This window comes from Balaenoptera musculus, chromosome 5, assembly GCF_009873245.2.
Source record: "Balaenoptera musculus isolate JJ_BM4_2016_0621 chromosome 5, mBalMus1.pri.v3, whole genome shotgun sequence".
NCBI lineage: Eukaryota > Metazoa > Chordata > Mammalia > Artiodactyla > Balaenopteridae > Balaenoptera > Balaenoptera musculus.
Genome location: NC_045789.1, coordinates 101,289,967 through 101,302,259, shown reverse-complemented (window position 1 = coordinate 101,302,259; position 12,293 = coordinate 101,289,967). Strand labels below are relative to the sequence as shown.

The following is a 12,293-nucleotide window of genomic DNA, read 5'->3' as shown; positions in this document are numbered from 1 at the left end:
TAAATATTTGCAACTCCTATGTCAAGCATTGTTCTATTTGCTGGGGACATGATGGTAAGAAAAAAACAATGAGCTTGGATTGATTATTTCCCTAGGGTTTTCTAAGGATTAAATAAAGCAGTATATTGTGAAGTGCTAGCAGTGCCTGGCCCAGAGAAGGTGTTCCCAGGAGGTCAGATCATGAAGCTGGGATATAGTAGAGGGGATTTTCACATCAGATTGACAACTGGGCTAGAATTACAATTCAATCCACAAACAAGTACTTTCTGTCTACCATGTGCCAGGCACTGTGCTAGGTGCCAAGGTGTTGCAACCAAGAGCAGAAAACATTCATGCACAAGCTCGAAATGAAATACTTACCAAACAATAGAGATACGATATCCTGTAACATAAGATAGCGTGATGCCCTTATATTTGTGAGAACCAGAAATCTTTCATGAAGTTAAAGTTTGATGTTGATGCATGAACACTATGTTGATAGTCTGATAAGCCAAAGAAGAAACAACTATTGTACTTGGTAACAATTGTGTCTATTATTGTATTTAGCTCTTTTATGTGTCAGAGAATAAAACGGACTCATTCTTTATTGTCTGTTATTTAACTGGAAAAATTATAATAACCCTGTGGGCTGATCATATTACTCATATGAAATATAGAGAGAATAAGACATGTATGCAACTTTACTATCTTAGATTGTATGCCCTAGAAGCAAACCTGAGATGGGGATTCCTGTATTCTTGGGCAAGTCATTTACTAAGAATGGGATTACAGAAGAAATGGGTAACAAGGGACACAGGATAAAGTAGAAGAAACTAAACTAAAGTGTGGTTTCAGAAGTCTAGCCTCAGCCTGATCCCAGGAGGAGTTCTGGAGCATAAGTTGTACCATAGAGGTTGCCCTGCCCAGAGACCAGGAATCTGGGCTGCTTCCCCAAGACCCAACTCCTCATCCCACATCAATCAAGTGTTACTCACAGGCAACCCCAAGGAGAGTAGAGAAGAAGGGTGGGCATAACTTCCCAGGCACCTCCAGGGAAGGCAGCAGCTGACAACTAAGAGAAATGCTCCAGAACACAGTACAGGGTGAGCTTTTAGTAGCCAACTCTTCTGATGGTGGGGAATGGGGACACTTCCCTGGTAAATGGGTTCTGGATGGTGTACCAACAGCAAAGGCTACAGTCCCGAAGCTGGGAAATGGATGGAGAAACCAAGGCAGTGGGTGCCTGCTGACTGTTTCAAAACCAGTTTTGGTCTACTTCCTGAAATTCTAAACGCTCTTAACCACTAAGCCACATACCCACAGATTTTACAGTTTTTACTTATCTCATCAAATTCTCCCCAAAACAGAGTTAAGCCCATTTACATTGAGAAAGAAATTGAGCTTCTGAGAATTTGAACCTAAAAATTGGTAGAGGTGGGATTCACATCCAGGTCTCCTGGCTCTACCTGATTTTTCTCTCAGGTCACCTAACTGGGAAATTTGAGGAAAATGGAGTAATATTGATATCAGGGTGAACTGAAGAACCAAGGCCATTTCTTACATCAAAATACTTCAGTCAAGCATCTCAGTCAGAGACAGTCTGTAGCTTTGGTCCTCACCCCTTGCTTGCCATTTGGAGAGCTCCGTTGTGTTGCTTTGGTCTTTAGCTCAAGCTTAGACTTTCTAAATGAATATCTGCCAGTAAGGAACATGCTTTATCATGTGTCCCTTGTATCAGGTCCCAGCCACTCTTGGCTTGAAGATGATCTGATATAACTCTCTCTGCGCAGCCTGGCATTCTGGATGCCCATGATTCTTCCAGGCTCTGCCTAATAGACAGATGCTTATGCTTTATTTCTTCCTCCCCTGTCCCAAAATTGCATAGACTGAAAAGCAGCAGAGTATGGACATTAGACCCTAAATTCCATTTGTGGCAATCAGTGGCTCTGGCATCGTGGGCAAGCCCTTTAGTGTCTGAGTTTGAGTTTCCTCCTTTGTAAAATTAGTACTATGCCATTTCCTGCTTCTCAGAATTGTCACATGGATTAGAAGCAACATATTTAAAATGCCAAGCACATAGCAGGTATGCAAAAAATGGTAGTTACTTTTATATGACAGATACACCTGCACAGGAGACAGACACATGGGTGCCTTCTAAGCAAGCTTCCACCACTTGTAAAGCAGATGTCAAGGCCACAGAGTGAGTTCCCAGTGTGCTTAACTCACTCCCATGACCAGTAGACAGTCTCTTGCCTGCACCTCTCTATTTCCTTCCCCCTTCTCATCACCACTGTCTTGATTCCTCAAGCTGCCCTTGTTCAGAATGCCCTGCTCTGGTTATATCCATTGCCTCCTGTGCTCCAGCTCTATGGCAATTTCTCCAGGAAGACTGCCTGTGGAAAGAACAGGGTCCTGTGGCCCACAAGATAAGTGATCTGGTTCACAGCTTTGCCATGCGACCTTTGGGAAGATTTCCCGTCTCTTCCTACTCCTGAGTAATGGTGTAGTGAAACATGTCTCTGTCATCTCTCACTTTCTGTGTATGATCCTTAATTCCAACATTCCCCATCTCTGGGACAACCATCTCCCTATTGTGAGTAGTATTCCTCTATTTATTCTAAAACAATGAGTGCAGGTCCATTTCTTATGCCCAGTTTAGTCCTCTCTATCACGGGGCTGGTTGATTTCCCCCAGGGATGTTCTTGAATTCAATGAGAATGACTGCACTGGTCAGTCTACACACAGTTAATACTACCTGCCTTTCTAGCCTTTCCATCCTTTCCAATTGTGTTTTTTTGTTTGTTTGTTTTGTTTTTAATTTAAACACAGAACAGCCTTCCTAGCCCTTCCATATTGCTGTTTTTGTTTTTAATTTAAACACAGAACAGTTAATGACTATTCGTTCTTGCATTAACATTTTCATACTCCTGAGAGCTTAATACCATGCTAAGCACATAGTAGGGGCTCAAAAGAAAAATACAATTTTAATGAATACCTGAACTCTTGGCAGTGATCTCTGATTCCGCCTCTGTAAGTAGCAGGCACCCTGAGCAATGGCCTCTTCTGCCTCACATCTCCCCTCTGCTGAGTACAGCCTCCCAGGATAGAAAGAGCAAGACACTCTGCTCAGAGGCACATCAGCATGTTTGCTAAAATGGCAAATTTTCAGGCTGTGAGCTGATAACCAAATAGTGTTACCAGGGTTTCAGCACTGTCCAATTCCTGGAGAATGGGAGGGGGCTGTCCTGACTCAGAAGCATCAAGTGAAGTGAATATTCCAAATATAATAGCTGAGGCCCTGCTCAACTGCCCTCAGCCACTTGTCTGGGAGGCTGTCATCCAAAGGCCCCCAGGCTGACCCTGAGCCTGGACCAGTCCAGGCAGCAACCTCACTCCCTCAGCATCTCTCTGTTAATAGACTTAGTATTAGGTGTGTTTGGAGAGGGATCAGGTCCCCACCTGGCTCCTGAGTCATTGCATTTGGCTCTCCGTGCAGGTGGTCTACTGCAGGACCTCCTCTGAATTTGACAGAGCTCAGATGAGATCTAAGTGCTTGGGCTAGGTCTGGAGCGATAGGCTCATAATGCTTCTCTCTTCCAAATGGCTGGCTCGGGTTGTACCATAAATAGATGAATAGAAATAGCTACTAGGGCCTCTGACCCCTTGCCCATGGTGGACCCCATGAGTGCATTTTTAGTCAAGACCCATACCTCCAAACCAACAGTTATTGAATTTATACCTTCTGACCATTTTAAACTGGATTATCCCCTACCATCAGCTGTGTGAGCCGCAGCAGCTAGATGTATCTCCAGTGCTTAGGCCTCCCCTCCTCCATCCCCACCCACCACCTTTTACCCCAACAGTACAGGCTTTAAGCACACCATCCTTATCAGGGCACAGGCATGCACAGGTATTTTGCAAAAAGCACCCTCCTAGGAGTCAGAAAACACACATTGGAGTCTCCACTCTGTCACCCAATTCCTGGGCAAACTTGATAACTCAATTTCACCTTTGTTAGTCTCTCATTTTTTCAGTCTTGAATGAGTGTGATAAAAGTAAGATCCAATGATACACTACAGAGAGAAACACTCTGCAGATGGCAAAGTACCATGTCAACAGGAAACCTGCTATATTTCTGCCACACCCTCTGGGGAGTTGGTTGTTTAATGACAACCTTAATAAAGGAGGAGAGAAGACATTCTCTGCTGTCTGTGCAAGGCCCGGGCTGGGGCATGGGCCATGCTAAGGTCAAGCCAGGGTGCAGCTGCAAAGCATAACCAAGGTGACTCATTTCCCTGATAGCACTGCTGAGAGAACCTCAGGCTCACTCTTGCCCTTTTCCTCTGGCTCAGGCTCACCTCTTGGGATGGAAGACATTTGGCACCAGGGATGGAATATGTCAGGAAGAACTGTCTCTGAGTCTGGGTCTTTCCATTTGAATTTAGAAAAAATTGGGTAGAAAAAAAAATAAAAAACAAACCAAAAACCCTGTGCTTTGGCTCTAAGTGTACTCTGAGCTCTGGCTCATAGCCAGTGTGAACTTGGGCAAGTTCCTTATCTTCTTCAGGCCTATTTCTTCCTCTTTGAACTTGCTGTAATAATTCCTTCTTCCTGGGGTTGCTTGGGGGAAATTTCAGTGAGTTCCTATATATAATGTCTATTTCATTCATAATAAGAAAAAAAATCCGATTTATTTAATTCTGTAAAAGGCTGACTGAATGAAGAATGCATGAGAAAACTGAGGCACAGAAGGGCTTATTCTATCACTTCTAACAACCCAGTTGTTCAGGGCAGAAGTGAAACTGAAACTGGGCCTCTGGCCTCTTGAGGCAGGTGCAAGGGATTCTTTACCTTTTACCATTTGCTTTGCACTTTTCTCTTTTCAATTTCAACCCTTGGGAGTTTAAATTTCCTTTCACCTTCAGGACTCCAGAGTTGATTTTTAAACATACATACACCTATGTCTCAAAGTATATGGAGTATAATATTTACATTTCAGGAAATAGATTAATAGACTCCCAACTCAAGGAAACAGTTACCCCTTTAGTCAGCTTTTTACAAATGGGGACATGCATAGGTTTTGCAATTCCTCTTTTCTATTCTAAGTGGCTTTCCAGAGACCCACTGCCACCTGGGGCAAAGTACACAGCCCCAAGATCGTTCTGAAGGCCAATGGTTTAATTCCCTTTATTGTAGTTTCACATATTGCTGCAGTCAGAAGTAAGTGCAAGCACTCTCTGAGGCAAGCCTCTTGCTGGTTAGTAACTACTTCTCCAGCTTAATTTCTTTGTTCACTTGGAGTTTACATGGGGTTAAAATCCACATTCAGGTACTTGCTGAAGTTGGGAATGGGTGAGACTATCACCTCCAAGAATAATAGGGGATCTCAATGAAATCTCACCATGCAAGTAAAAAAATTAATCTGATGACCACAGCGAGCCATTAAAATTTTTAAAAGGTAATGAAGAAGGGAGAGAAGGGGAGAGGAGTATAATAGCTATGAAAAACTTTTTTTTTTTTAAAGTAATAAAGGAATATGTGCAGTGAGTGAACACAGACAGCTATCTTGAGTTGGGGGCAAGTTAATTACATTCAAAAAAGACAGCGTCTCCAGAATTTTTCTTTTTCTTTTTTGCAGTGAAATATTTTAGTTCCTTCATATAGAGACATATTACACATGTTAACAACCATGAAAAACAATACAAAATGCCCTCAATTTAACAAGTAGAAAAATATAACTAGTATATATGGCAATTGTGAATCTAATACTGTACAGAAGTAATTTATGGATTTTACAAATAAATTATAGCTTAAATGCCCTTTTAAAATTCTTTTTCCCCCCTAGATGTACACTAGAACTTACAATAGGAAAGGTTCCGAGCCTAGCTTATCGCAAATCAGTGCCAGTCAAATGTTCTGCCGACAAGCTCGAAGAATTTCTTATTTGGCTCGTGAAAATATTCATGCAGTTTATTGAGGAGCTTGGGGTCGACTTGGGGGTGAGCCCGGCCTTTGGACTCGTGTAAGCAGCGGTCCCGGCCGCTGTCCCGCAGGCAGTAAAAGCCCTTGGTTTTGTTAAAGTAGAAGTTCGAGGCATTGATCTGCGGCGACAGCCTCAGGAACCTCTCGACCTTTTGGATCTCGGGGAAGGGGTCCCTGATGAGGCGGTCGCCGTCCACGATGTGCATGCGGCGCAGCGAGAAGAAGCGAAGCCAGTTCTGCATGTGCACGTGGTACAGGCTGCGGTTGAGGGCCTTGTAGTCCACGTTGAGCCGGCCATCACGCACCAGGAACTCCTCGATGGACGGGTAGGGCTTGTGCTTCTGCACGTGGTTGTAGAACACTTGGGTGTAGTCGGACAGCACGCGCTCCGACGGGTCCCGCAGGATGAGCAGCAGCCGGATGGACGGGTTCATGCTGTGGACCCGCTCAGGCACTTTGGGGGACGTGAAGTACGCGGGGGTCTTTTCCACCGTGAGCTGGTGCGGAGAGGAGAAGGGCATCTGGCTGAGGTACCAGCCCAGGCCTTGGCTGTAATGCTCCTCCCAATCGAAGAAGTGCACCTCGTTCTCGGCGGCCGCCACGTCGGGATGCAAGCTGAGCATCTCCAGCAGTGCGCGTGTGCCGCCCTTGCGCACGCCGATGATGATGGTCTGCGGCAGCTGCTGGGCGGAGCCGTTGGGGGCCGCGCCTTCCCGGATCTCGCCCTGCAAGGTCGCCGCTTTCCTCACAAGCTCCGGCTGGCCCAGCTCGGCCCCGGGCACGGCGGGGCGGGAAGGCACTAGCTGGAGCTGGGCCACCAGCATCACCGCGCCCAGGAGCAGCGCGGCCATGCTGGACACCACGGTGGCTTCACTGGGCGGGGCGCCGCTGGGTCATGAAGCGCTGCCGCGAGGGATGCCTCCGGATCAGTGACACATGGGTGTCGCCGGCTTCCGATTACTAGGAAACAAAGGGGAGAAGTATTAACCCCACATAAATACTGGGCTTAATCAAGCTGACAACTCTGTCGTCTTGGGCACGACATTCACCTCCTGGGGCTTTCTCGGTTCCTTTCTCCTATGAAGCAGGGGCGGCAAACAGTTTCTGTACAGGCAAGAGAGTCAATGTTTTAGGCTTTTGGGGACATATAGTCTCTATGGCAATTCCAACTGTGCTATTTTGCTCTAAAGCACCCATAGACAATACACAGAGAAATGGGTGTGGTTGTGTTCCAATAAAACTTTATTTATGGGCACTGACATTTGAATTTCATATAATTTTCATGGGTCGTTAAATATTCTTCTTCTTTTAATTTTTTTCAAACATTTGTATTTTTACTGCTCTGTTGGCACTAAAACCAGGCCAAGCTTTGGCCTGCAGTCATAGTTTGCCAACACCTGCTCTAAAGGAAAAGGTTGGGAAGGACTTTTGGACCTCGGCAAACATCAGAGAATATCTACTAGCTGCCAGCCCCAGGCAGAAGGGCAAGTGATATGGAAGCAGGCATTGTTTCTGCTCCCCAACCCACTAGGGGCTCCTGATCTAACAGGGCAGGTGAACCTGTTTGAAAGATTGAATGATTAACTCCAATTCTTTACTTTTCCCTGCATCCAATTCTTTCTATAGCCTCATTGTAGGGGGAGTGTACTTCCCAGCAATTTGATTTTGGGGTTATTTTTATTTGCCACGAGAAGAACATGCCCTGGCCAGCCAGCTGCTGGTCCCAGGGGGAAGACGAGAGACACCTGCAGCAGAGCTGCCCGTCAGTCCCCTGTGTGCTGCCCAGCCGTCTCCCCCAGGAGTGAGAATGCATGCTTGTGGTTTTAAGCCAGTGAGTTTTGGGGTGGTTTGTATTACAGCACAAATTTTGCAAAGGTTAATTGATACAACCAGACTGCAAGCATCAGTGTGATATATGTTACGATTATAATTTAGGCAGAGTACTGTGAGGGCCTATGTTCATTCATTTTGCCTGAAATGATTAGAGATGGCTTCCTAGTAAAGCAAATGTTTGAAGTGGGCCTAGAGGGATAAACAGGCGAGGTTACTGGAAAGAGCAAAAAACCTTCATGCATGCAAGGGTTTACTATTTATAAAGAACAGGTCTTGCAGTGTGCTCAGTGGATTGTCATTCTAACACTACAGTGTAAGGTAGAAGCGCAGGACAGTTATAGAAACACAAGGACACAAAAATTTAGTGCATTTCAAAATTCACGGTCCAAATTTAAAATTCTAAATTCAGGGCTCTTCCCGTGAACTGCCTGCTTTATACCTTTTTCTCTTTAACCGAGATTTATCACATTTGGGCATTAAAGTCCCTCAGGAGCATGGGCACTGCTGGGCTAGATGGCATGGAGTTCCCAAAGACTCACGAGCCATGGTTCTTGTTTTTAGGGGGCTGATAAGCAGCAATACGTGTTCGACCCTCTCCCGGAAAGAGCAGATTGGAAACTCTCTTTTTTTTTTTAAGTTTATTTATTTATTTATTTTTGGCTGTGTTGGGTCTTTGCTGCTGAACGCAGGTTTTCTCTCTAGTTGCGGCGAGTGGGGGCTCCTCTTTGTTGTGGTGCGCGGGCTTCTCATTGCAGTGGCTTTTCTTGTTGTGGAGCATGGGTTCTAGGTGCGCGGGCTTCAGTAGTTGTGGCTCGCGGGCTCTAGAGCGCAGGCTCAGCAGTTGTGGCGCATGGGCTCATTGCTCTGCGAAATGTGGGATCTTCCCAGACCAGGGCTCGAACCCGTGTCCTCTGCATTGGCAGGTGGATTCTTAACCACTGCGCCACCAGGGAAGTCCCGGAAACTCTCTTTTAAGTAATCTCTGTCTAAACACGGTTCAGGAAGAGTTGCAGACAGGCCCAGTTTGGAGACTATGGGATTTACAGAGCCAGAAAAATGTTTTCTATCAAGAGGGCCCATCATCTTCTTTATGCCAGGTTTAAAATTCACTTTATTAGCTTAAAACTTGTCTAGAATGTGTAAATAAAGAACAACAGGCAGGACTTCCATGTTTATGATCAGATCAATTGATCTACCTCCCTCAGATATTAACTGTAATAGCCACTTTGTAAAATGTATATTAAAGATCAAGCAATTAAAAAGCTGAAACCTTTAGAAAATCACAGAACACTAGAAAAGGGACTTGCCAAATCACCTGACATACTTATTTAGGAAAAAGAAAGAGAAAAATTTAAGGAGGGATGGCCAAACAAGATGGGGCTCAAGGTTGGTCTTACTGATTGGATGAGCCCAATTTAATGGGCCATTTGCTTCAGTCAAATGAACGTTTTAGTATGTTTCAGTGAAATTCTATTTCCTTCTCAACTGCCCATATGGGTTGACCAAAGGGACCAGCTGTGCTTGCCTTTTACATGTTCAGGGTATGTGTGTGCATGTGCAAGTGTATGCTTGTGTGTGTTTATGTATGTATGTGTGTACACGCGTGTAAGTGTGTGTACACGTGTGTGCGCATGTGCAGGGGGTGGGGTGGGTGAAGTGATGGAGAGAGTAGCTTCTCCACACTAAACTGCTATACTCTCTGTGGTGGGTATTGTCGTCCCCATCATACCGCTCTGCATCCAGACTTAGGAAACAACCTGATCCTGCAACATCTAAGGGTTAGAGTCAGAGCCCGGATCTGAGATTCATATTATCTGACTATTCATGGTCTTTCCATTCTGTTATGAGGCATCTTGATTAGCACAGTGCACATCTGAGATCGTTTTCCTAAAGGGAAATTACCAGCAGACGGCAGAAGCAAGAAACTAAATATAGTTTGTCCTTTACAAAAACAAAGCAAAAAACAAAAACAAAAACCCTCCAAAACAACCAAAAATCTGGGCAGTTTGTAGTTTAAAAGCTCCTCATTTATAATGTAATAGATTCTAAAATGTATATTTACTTATTCTAAGCCATCTACATTACATTCCAAAAATACTTGAGGTATATGGAAAAAAAAATCTTAGCTAAAGTCTCATATGTACACGTGTGTGTGTGTGTGTGTGTGTGTGTATGAAACTTTAGCTAAGTTTTATGTATATATATATACACACATATATATTATATATATATACACGCATATATTTGTACATCTAAATATATATAAAATGTAGTTACACACACACAGTGGCCATTGAGAGCCAAGTTCTTCCTGTTGTAGTTTGACAATGTGAATTTCTCAGTGGTACAGAGAGAATTTTTGTGCCTTTTAGTAACATTCTCAGAAAAGGAAAGATTCCCCAAGCTCAGGTGAACCTGTAAGCCAGGACATCTGGGCCAGCTGATGTTGACAATGGAATTATGAGCATCAGAGCATCATGTCATTAAGTCCCTGCTTTTCATTTTATGGGTGAGGAGGCCCTGAGGTGACAGGCCCAAGGTCAGGTAGAAAATCAGAGCCTAGAACTTGTGGATCCTGAGTTCCAGTTCTGTACTCTCTCTGTTATTATTGCTATCTCCCTAGCATGTGGTCTTAAAATAATGGCAGTGTTTTGGGGATCCTAAAGAAGAAAGCCCCCCCAAAAAATCTACCTAGCCCTGGCTGCCAACTCCAGGATCACCTGGTACGCAGGGGATATACATACAGCATGTGGGTGAAACTCATTCACTTCTTCTACTCAGTAGAAGAGTTAAAGGAATCACACAGGCTATGGAGTCAGGAATCCTGTCTCCAGTTTTGACTTTGGTCCAAGTGCCTTAACCTCTCTTAGCCTCAGTTTCCTCATCTGTAAAGTGGTAATAATTCCACTTGCCTCAAATGGCTACTTTGGGACTGAAGTGAGATGTCCTATAGAAATGTAACGCGAAGCACATATGCACTTTTTTTTCCATTTATCAAACAAATATTTATTGAATTCATGCTACATAGCTAGCATTTTAGCTAAGCTCTGAGATGAATTCCCCACTTTCACCAATACTTTCTCCCCTCCATTATGCCAACCACGGTGCCTTCCCCATAGGAGTTATGCAGCAGATGAGTTGTGTAAATAAAAAGTGTAACACACAGTTTTACTACATTCTGAGAAAAAACTCAAATCTCCATAGGTGATCAAAAGATGCTCAGGAAAGTAACAGCAACCCCCCTCAAAGGTGATAGCAGCCACTATTTATTTATGTCTCTGACACTTAGTCATATCTTGCCCTAAGACAGATCATGTCTTATTGTTACTTTTATTATAGGTGTTAAAATGACCCACATATGCACTTGTACATTTTCCAGGAGCCCCTTTTTAAAAAGGCATCTTTCATGTAAGCCAGTATTTCCAAAATGTTATCACTCCAACACATAATCACTATATAAAATTAAGGAGATATATTTTGCTTTTTTTTTGTCTTCAAAATCCAGTGCGTATACATCTACTCTTACAGGACATCTCAAGGCCACATGTGGCTACTGGCAACTGAGGTGGACAGCAGAGAGGTATTAGAACACCGAGCAGTGTTGCAATTCTTACTCTGAAATCTCTTTAATTGTGGAAAGTGCTTTCTTAATAAGTAAGATACTCTACCCCATTCACAAATTAGGAGCTTCCCAAACAGGAAAAGGACCAGGAAGGCAAGTTTGAACTTGTAAGCAGCACAAAGATAAATCGATTATTCTCCCTCCAGAAGTAAACTAGGTACTATCAAAGGAATCTTCTGAAAGTCTGGAGCCCTGAGCTGGCATAGGCACAGACAAAGACTGTTCAACAGAACCTGGAGCCCGAACCACATTCCTCCCAAAAGCAATGATGGCAGCTGCCATCTGTGGCCCCTGCTACTAAGCGGACCCTAGGCTGGCAACTTTGCACACAGGACCCCTGTGATGCTCTAGGTGGCAACACCCAGGGTTAGTGTATAAGTAGTTACTGGGCTCCTTGGTTTGTCCTTGGTCTTGTTGAACCATCATGCCAGGTACTGATTCTTTGATGAAGAACAGGATTCCTTGGAATGGCCCAGACTTGCTAGAATGAGCATAAAATGAACCCCATCCTTCCCTTTGTAGATGGGTTAAAAGGTCCCCAAAAGAGATCCAGCCCACTCTCTGTTCACTCCCTTTTATCCGGGAGGCTGTCTGCTTCATCCTGCAGTGATAAACCAAGCTCTGAGTTTCAAGAATTCCAAAGACAAGAGTCTTTCCCATCAGCAGCCCTAGGCGTCCTTGGGCCCCACCATGAAGATGCTGACCACACACCAGGCCTTGGGAACACATGGCAGAGGACACAGGATTTTCCAGATGGAGATTCCCTTGCATTAAAAATTAAATCGAAACTCCTCTTCAGGTCAGGGAGGAACCTAGGAAGGGACCAGCTTGCCCCTCCCGCCTCACTGCCTCTTTAAGCCAAGCCCTGATTTTTCTG

The 12,293-nt window shown here is 44.4% G+C and overlaps 1 protein-coding gene across 4 annotated transcripts in view; it reads right to left on the bottom strand.

Annotated features, from left to right (window-relative positions):
- Positions 1-5,545: 5,545 nt before the first annotated feature.
- The window catches only part of HS3ST1 (heparan sulfate-glucosamine 3-sulfotransferase 1), a 29,735-nt gene continuing 22,987 nt past the window's right edge, over positions 5,546-12,293 (bottom strand). For 3 of the 4 annotated variants that reach the window (XM_036852082.1, XM_036852083.1, XM_036852084.1), the window contains exon 2: positions 5,551-6,921. In XM_036852082.1, the coding sequence (XP_036707977.1) occupies positions 5,877-6,812 (936 nt within the window). In that variant the 5' untranslated portion in view covers positions 6,813-6,921 and the 3' untranslated portion in view covers positions 5,551-5,876. Of the gene's footprint in view, positions 6,922-12,293 lie in introns of all 4 variants that reach the window. The other variant, XM_036852081.1, reaches the window with a different exon arrangement.